The sequence below is a fragment of the Oryzias melastigma genome, linkage group LG21 (genome assembly GCF_002922805.2).
Source record: "Oryzias melastigma strain HK-1 linkage group LG21, ASM292280v2, whole genome shotgun sequence".
NCBI lineage: Eukaryota > Metazoa > Chordata > Actinopteri > Beloniformes > Adrianichthyidae > Oryzias > Oryzias melastigma.
The window spans coordinates 10,969,540-10,975,453 of record NC_050532.1 but is presented as its reverse complement, the minus strand read 5'-3'; the positions used below and the strand labels follow the sequence as shown (position 1 = coordinate 10,975,453).

General features: G+C 37.0%; 2 protein-coding genes across 2 annotated transcripts in view; one reads left to right on the top strand and one right to left on the bottom strand.

Annotated features, from left to right (window-relative positions):
* The window catches only part of wdr75 (WD repeat domain 75), a 12,147-nt gene extending 11,095 nt beyond the window's left edge, over window positions 1–1,052 (bottom strand). Inside the window, exons 1-2 of the mRNA XM_024286057.2 lie at window positions 847–1,052; window positions 464–593 (exon numbers count right to left, since the gene is read on the bottom strand). Of these exons, the coding sequence (XP_024141825.1) occupies window positions 464–593; window positions 847–932 (216 nt within the window). The 5' untranslated portion in view covers window positions 933–1,052. The remainder of the gene's footprint in view (window positions 1–463; window positions 594–846) is intronic.
* A 3,523-nt stretch (window positions 1,053–4,575) lies between these two features.
* LOC112154855 (zinc finger and BTB domain-containing protein 6) lies at window positions 4,576–5,612 on the top strand. Its single transcript, XM_024286061.2, has 2 exons — window positions 4,576–4,886; window positions 4,977–5,612. The coding sequence occupies exons 1-2, from the start codon at window positions 4,601–4,603 to the stop codon at window positions 5,477–5,479; spliced, it is 789 nt and encodes a 262-aa protein (XP_024141829.2). The 5' UTR covers window positions 4,576–4,600; the 3' UTR covers window positions 5,480–5,612.
* The last annotated feature ends 302 nt before the right edge of the window (window positions 5,613–5,914 follow it).

Genomic DNA, 5,914 nt, shown 5'->3' with positions numbered 1-5,914 from the left:
GAAAAGGATTTTTCTGAGAGGTTTGCCCAGGTCGAGAAGCATTTGATCCATCCCCTGGAGGAGTGATCAGCTGCAGAGACACCTGCGTTCAGGAACTAACCTAACCTATAACCTAAACACAACCCCGTTCCTCTGGGTCTGTGCGATCAAGAAAAAGTTCAGCACTAGCCGCACTTTTTTTCAGAATTACGTGCAATGTGAATACATACTTTCAATTGTTTTAGTTCGACTTGTTATGTGTACTGTCCTTCAACTGTTTGTGAATGAGATGAGTACATTTAGAGTTAGTTTACGTTTTGTTTTTTTTACCTTACAATAACTGAAAAAAAATAAATAAATAACTGAAGAGCCACAAAGGAGAGGTAAAATAGCAACAGGTGGCTTTGGAGCCTCAGGTTGCAGACCCCTAATTTAGCCTTTTTTATTTGATTTCACGACAATTCATTACATGGGTGTTTTGTACCTGCAGATGGTTGGACGGTCTGAGCAGCACACCTGTGACCAAGTCTGTGTGTCCCTGCAGCTCATGTAAGCACTCCTCTGTGGAAGTGCTGAATACCTTCACACACTCTCCGGAGGCGCACAACAGGAACCTGGAACATCAAACATTACTTAAAATTACTTCGATAGTCATCTATTCTATTCATCATCTATTTAATCTGATTCAAGTCATTAATTTAGGATAACGGTACAGATGTATGTTTGTCAACAGTGAGTTTCCGAATCAAGCGGTTCATGCTAGCAGCTAGCTCAGGCTTTAGCTTTGTAACTAATTCAACCGGCGGAAGGTGTCAAACACTTTTTCTAACACTGCTACACAATCTGAGGCTTTGAGTACACACTAACCTCGAGTCAATGCTTAAAGCGGGCTCCCTGAAATTAATTTTACTGCCACCTTTGTGAACCACGCGGACGTCCCCGTGCTCTACCATGTTTTTGCCACTCTCAACTTTCACCTCGACGATGATGACGAAAGCGGTGGGGGCGGAGCCACATGATGGCGCCGCTTGTTTCAGGGTTTCCTTTTCCGGGTCAAACAAGGCGTTGTTTGGAGTAAAGTTCCACCCTCAGGGGCTAGAAAACAAGAACAGAGCCTTTATATTTTGAGTTAAAATGAGAAGTAATTCACAAGAACTGTATCTTATCCAGGTCAAGTGAAATGCTCTACATCTCATTTAAATCCTTGTGACATCATAACAATCATCTATGCGTTTTACATGAGAACAAAAGGTAGAAATTTGTAAATAATATTATTAACAATATCATTATTAATAATAATAACAAGTGAAATAAAACAGGAATTCCATTGTTTACATTAAGCTAAAAAGATTTTTTAAAATGCAATTATTATATTTAAAAAATTTAAGTATATAAAAATGATTCAATCAAGCCACAGCCATACAGTCAGAGCAGCTATAAAGAAAATGTCCGGCATTGAACATCGTTTTGGGATTTCTGATGAAGTGCAATTGCTTTTATTGTGAAATGACTCTTTTGAGAGTGTCAGAAAATCTGCCTCAACTTCTGTATTTTGTCCTGACATTTAAGCTTCCAATTTTAACAACACAAAACAGAATTAATAATACAGATCTCATTCCATTAAACTATTAGATTAAAGGGTAGGATGATTTTTTTTCACTATGGACAACAAACTTTAAAGCATCTTTTATGACTTCAACAGTTAAAAATATTTAATTGAACTGCAGAGAATCAAAAGATAAAATCTCAAAAGCTACAATCAAACTAATTATTTTATTCAAATCTTTCTTTTTAAAACCTGAGATTATTGGAGGTCATGGAGGAAGCAGTGGGTCTCTGTGTATGATAGTGGAAAAGGAAGTTGGATTACAAAAAAAAAAAAAATGTCTGTGTGTTATAAAAATTGAGAGAAAAGAAAGAGAACTAAGACGAACTTTCTGGTAAACCAAATTGCATGTAGTCTGGTATTTGCTTCCATACAAAGTTGAACCTGTCATTTGGAAAGTAATATTGATTTGGATTAAAACGTGTTCTTAAGTCAAATCATTAGCTTAAAAGCTGTTTGTTAATTTTGTTTCCTCAAGATAGATATAAACAAATGTGTACAAAAAATTCATCAGTGATATTTTATTCACATGCATTTATTGGTTACTCTTTCTATATTTATTTGTGCATTTAAATTTATTTAAATTTAACATATGAAGATAACTCTTGCTGATGTGTGTGATTCAATAAAAATCATGTTTAACATATTTGAGTGACCAGAATCTTCTGTTTATTCACTGTTTTAGCATACAAGTAAAACAAAAGGAAATGTGAGTCAAAGTCAGATCTGTACAAAATTTATTTTAGAAGCAGTTGAAATTATTCAAAACATCACAAACATTAATAATTGAAAATTCAGAATTTGTTTCTCTTTGTTCAAAGTAGGGACCTCTTTACACATGTCATGGTTAGAAAGCATCATCTATGATAATACTGTTTGTTTTTTATATTTAAAGAACCTAATAAATGATCCTAAAGAGTACATTTCTATCTACTGAAAACAAATTCAGAAACAAAAAAAAAGTTTAGTGATGGGTTGAAGAGTGTGCAGCCGCTGGACGTTCTCTCTGATCTCAATTACAGCTCCAGGCTCCAGACGTCGCCCGTTCACGTCCTATGGTGCAAACAGAGAGCAAACTTATTAGCTAAATGTTTTCTGTGCATCTCTGCAACTTCTACTCCGTCGGAGTGAAATTTCTCTGCTGAAGGGAACATCTGCTCTCAAAAGAGATCAAGTCTTTCTACAAGCAAGAACATCGTACAGTTTGGAATTATGTAGAGTCAGTGCAGTAAAGTTGAGTCAATGTCAGTGAGATCAAAACTTTATCTTCTGTAAAAAATAGTTCCTTTGTGTCAGATTTGATTTAAGTCGTGTTTTAATGCCAGAAACAAATGAAGGAAAGAAGCTCCAGGATTCATTAAAGGTTCAATAAAATATCAAGTTTACGATTGGTCGACTAATCGAAAAAAATAGTTGGTGATAAGTCGACTAAAACAATAGTTTGTGACAGCCCTAGGGACTGGAGTAAAAAAGTTGGACTTTCTTCCTGACATGCCTAAGTCTTTTTTTTTTACTTATAACTCCTCCTGGGTTCACAACTGGAAACTTTTTCCCTTCTGCCTGCAGATGTAGACCACCAGCTTCAGTAATTCAAGCACATTCCCACTGGAATTTCAAATACATTTTACGATTAGCCACAAATATTTCAGATGCTCAAAAAGAGTCTTCTGTTTGCAGATTTAGTTTACTAAAAAAAATTTACATTTTACACGATATAATCAAAAAAGTAAGTTAACCAAACATTATAATCTATACCAAATCCGCAAAACCCTAAGATCAATTGTGACATTCTATTCATTCTGCCAGTGCTAAATAAAAACATTCTTTGTTTAAAGAATTAAAAAAGTAAATAATTAAAATGCAGTGTGAAACTTTGAAATCCACATATATCAACTGTCAAACAGCCTTTATTGAAAAGCATGAATGATTATAGAGGACATTGCCTTGATTGGGGGATGTAAATAAAAAAATAGTTTACATTACCTTTATAAAAAAGTTTAAATCTTTATTTTTTAATGCTGCAGAGCAAAGTTTGTGTGAGTTCCCTATGAAAAAATACAACCTAGTGAATCTCCCAGTTTCTTATTTTCCCTTTATGGGACTGGACGCCTTCTCACACTCAGGATAAAAAGCTACAATGCCACCAGGTGGTTTGTTTTAGTATTGCATGTTCTGCTGCTGGGTTTCACATTCTCTCCTCCACTCTCTGCAGCATTCCATCCTACTGGCTGTGTGGAGCATTATAGTTCCTTTGAAGGTCAATAGTAATGGAATAAATGTCTTGTATTGGAGACTACAATGCTGAAAACCATATATATATTTAATTAAAAAAAAAGGGGATTCTTCTATGGGCAACTTGGAATTGGATGGTTCCACATTTGATGGTAAGACTGAATCATATTCATAGATTTAAGGAGAAAAAAATATATAAATGTTGTGTGTTTGTTTTGCACGTATTTGCATGTTGAAAAGGGTTCAAATTGTAAATTAAATAAATTGCTAAAATAATAATATTTTTGTTATTATGGCATCCCAAAGAACCATGGCAAGCTCCTCTGACACCCTGCACTTCAGTTTCCCCACCTATGGAGACTCCATCCTTAGCAAAATGAATGTTTTGAGAGGGGAGCGTCAATTCTGCGACATCACTCTCATCATCGGGGCTCCAAAGGACGGCCTGTCTGTCCATTTCCAGGCTCACAGAGTGGTGCTTGCAGCATCTTCCGACTTCCTTCGCGATCAATTTCTGCTCCATGAAGGCCAGGCAGAGCTGACTGTGAGTGTGGTTTCCAGTGGGAGAGTTGCTGAGTCACTGCTCCTATCCTGCTATACTGGACTCTTAGAGGTACAACACACGGTTCCCGTGCAATTTTTGTTTTACTGAAACTTTTTAGCAATTTCTCTTTAGTCTTGTTACAAGCAAGCATTTATATTGCTTTGGCAGTTCATGTTGTTGCTTTACAGGTGCCTCTGAGAGAGCTGGTGAGCTACTTAACTGCAGCCAGCGCTCTCCAGATGAGCCAGGTGGTGGACAAATGCACAGAAGCGGTCTCCCTTTACCTCAGTCCCACTCTTACATTTTTAAAACAGAATCCAAGCAGAAGCTGGCTGGATTCCAGCTGCGATGATCAGAAGGAAAAGGATGAAGTCCAGTCCAGAAATCAAGAGGTAAAGGAAGGGCGAGTGTCCCCGACTCAGCCAAAGCTGAAAGCAAGCCAACAAGCGAAGGCAGTTGGACAAAAACAAGGAGAGCCGAAAGAGAAAATGAAGTTAACTGAAATAGTCTTGGAGTCTGACGAAAGTGAGTCTTCTTCATTAGTTTTCTTCAAACTGCTTCTTATTTTTCATTTTTGTAGTACCTAGTTATTTGAAAATGTCATTTCTCTCACAGTTTCCAAGATCAGAGATGATACAAGTCATGAAGAACTACCAGAAAGCCCCAAAAAACCACAAGAAGAGGAGGAGGGAAACGTATACTCACTGATAGAACAACTTCAACCAGATGAAGATAAAACTGATTCGACTTTGTTAACCCACCCAGGAGAACAGGTGACAAAAAGTCACATGACTGCAGAAGATGTCTCAGAGCATTCAGAAAACGCCTCAGTTCAGAGACCATACCTGTGCAGAAAGTGTGACAAAGTCTTTCAACACCTCGAGAGCTACATGGACCATGTCAAGGAGAGCAAAGAGTATTTCTGTTTGGTCTGCAAAAAAAGCTTTTCAGGGAGGGCCAACTTGACTCGGCACATTTGCACCTACACCGCTGCCAAGCCCTTCCGATGCCCCCTCTGTCACAAGACGTTTACGAAGAAAGCTTTGCTGCAAGATCACTTCCACCTGCACACAAGGGAGACACCATGTAAGTGTGCTCTGCACCTCGCACTTAAATGAAATTTAGGAGCATCGTGCAAGTCAGACAAGCCTGAGGAGCAGTAGCTTTTTGCAGAAAATTTTGGTCATATTGATAGTTTTATTGCTTTTTTTCATTCATTTTCTTATGCATCATTCTATAAAGTCGACAAATCCGGATGTTGTTGCTGATCATGTATTTGATTTAATTGATTTAATTTGATTTAAAGTTTCAATAAAATATGATGGAACAACATTTCATCTACTTTTCTGACATGAAACCTTCATTAATCTATTAATTGTTGATGAAATAAAGATTTTTTCAAAAGGATTGAGATTATTTAGGGTCTATAACCTTTAAGGCTAAAAGAATAACTCAGGTCAGTTTTTCCTGGCCAAAACCAGCGAGAGCAGCAAAGTCCCACTAAAACATTTACAGAAATACACATCATTCATGCTTTTATGGCCAATGAGCCA

Excerpts from the sequence above, each read along its gene's own strand:
- LOC112154855 (XM_024286061.2), top strand. The coding sequence starts at position 4,601 with ATGAGCCAGGTGGTGGACAAATGCACAGAAGCGGTCTCCCTTTACCTC. Across the intron at positions 4,887-4,976 it reads AGTCTTGGAGTCTGACGAAA|TTTCCAAGATCAGAGATGAT; the intron begins GTGAGTCTTCTT and ends TTTCTCTCACAG.